At 43.6% G+C, this 1,694-nt stretch overlaps 1 protein-coding gene across 1 annotated transcript in view; it reads right to left on the reverse strand.

The window, feature by feature from the left end:
• The window catches only part of LOC101848430 (proton channel OtopLc), a gene marked incomplete at its 5' end in the record, with an annotated part of 52,806 nt that overhangs the window by 27,871 nt on the left and 23,241 nt on the right, over positions 1-1,694 (reverse strand). The window contains 1 exon segment of the mRNA XM_013082040.2: positions 449-569. Within this exon segment, the coding sequence (XP_012937494.1) occupies positions 449-569 (121 nt within the window).

Here is a 1,694-nt window from a genome sequence, read left to right on the forward strand (position 1 = left end):
GGGGGGAGAGTGCTCGTTTGTACAGATGATTGTCTTTGAGAGGTGGTTGTTATAGCAGTAAACTCCATAGATGGTTGGCGGGCGCTCTGGTGTGGTTTGCTCCCTCTTTCCTATCAAACATTCTGTCGTACTTATCTCTCCTCCTTTTCTTTATGTATGTTACTCACTGGTAACAACTCTTATCTTCGACACATATATGACCTAACTGTGTTCACGTTGCAAGTGGAGTAAAATTCGTATTAGATCTAAACCCTAACTCTCAAGTAACGCATCTAATATTCTTCATTTAAATATAACCTATTTGTGTTGCAAGTTCCGTAAAGCTCTTACTAAAACTTAACTAAAACTAAAACTCATATTTTCTCGTATATATCCTTATTCCAATACTGAAGTTGTTGAGTGGTGTGTTTGGTTAACGCGTGTTGTCAAGGGGTTGAGGGTTCCTTACCTCCAGGTAGTACAGATGTTCCCGCTCTTTCACCGTGAGCGCATTGGAGACGGCAAACACCATGCCGAAGACGACGAGAAGTAGCGCATACAGACCACACAGCAGTTTGGTCAGGGCGGATCTGAGGAGGGAAAAAGAAATGATTGCTTTTGAGGACAAGCGGGCTAACCCAGATTTTACCTACACCAAAAGTGGGCATTGTCCTACTTATAGAAGTTTGGTGTGTTTAATTTATTTGTGTGATTATTTATATTTTAAAAAACCCCTCCTTGTCTTTTAAAGAAACTGAACGAGGGTCCAAAAACTTTACATTCGATTTTCTCAAAACAGCATTTTTTTCGGGATAGCCCCCTTGTGCTTTAAAGTGACCCAAATTCGTGTGAGTCAGGGGCCATCAAACTTTGGCTCACGGGCTGAAGGAATCGCGAACTGGTTGTTTCTTCCGTGATTCGAGCAAGAACTGTAAAAACGTTGGCCGACTTTTTAGTGCTCAAAATTAGGGGTCAATTGGCGTAAAATGCTGGCCATGGAGACTTTGTGGGTTAATGTCCTGTTCTAGAAGGCAGTCATGTCTAAGAAGTAGAGGTCTTGTTTTAGAGAGCTTTCACAAGGCTTGGTTTGGCGACCAGCGTTCAATGACGAAGGTCTCGATTTCGTATTTCTTTGACACCTACAAATCAGCTCCCGTATCCATTCAACTACTTTTCGTGTGTGTGTGTGTGTGTGTGTGTGTGTGTGTGTGTGTGTGTGTGTCCATCTGGCTGTCTTTCTCTCCTCTTCCTCCTTCATGGCGATAAGCTTTCGTCAAGTCCTGTTAATTGGATTACGAACATGGCTCAGCTTTCAAGCATTGCGCAAAGCTTTCTGCGGACAAAGCCGTTTTATTAGACTTATCTTCTTCGATGACCAATCGTATAATTTATTTACTCAGTGGGGTATCAGGTGAATGCACACTGTAATAGGCAGGCTGTTTCGCCCTGAATGTTACCTGTATAAAACGGAAACCTGTCCAACGCGGAAAAGCATTAAAAAATCCGCTCCCTTCCGAGGGTTTCACCTGTCTAAGACGGAAAACGCTTTGCCCGCTCAGCCCTGATTTGAATTTGAAACAAAAAATCGCAAGTTTGGTTCCGCCGGCGCTAAACATAAACGCTATGGCCATGCTGCTGGGAGAAGAAGTAGCGATGCAGAAGGTCAGTGTAGTGTGGGAGTGAAATCTCACCACTGCCCGTGAGAGTGCTCGAGT

The sequence above is a fragment of the Aplysia californica genome, unplaced genomic scaffold (genome assembly GCF_000002075.1).
Source record: "Aplysia californica isolate F4 #8 unplaced genomic scaffold, AplCal3.0 scaffold00156, whole genome shotgun sequence".
In the NCBI taxonomy this organism is placed as follows: Eukaryota; Metazoa; Mollusca; class Gastropoda; order Aplysiida; family Aplysiidae; genus Aplysia; species Aplysia californica.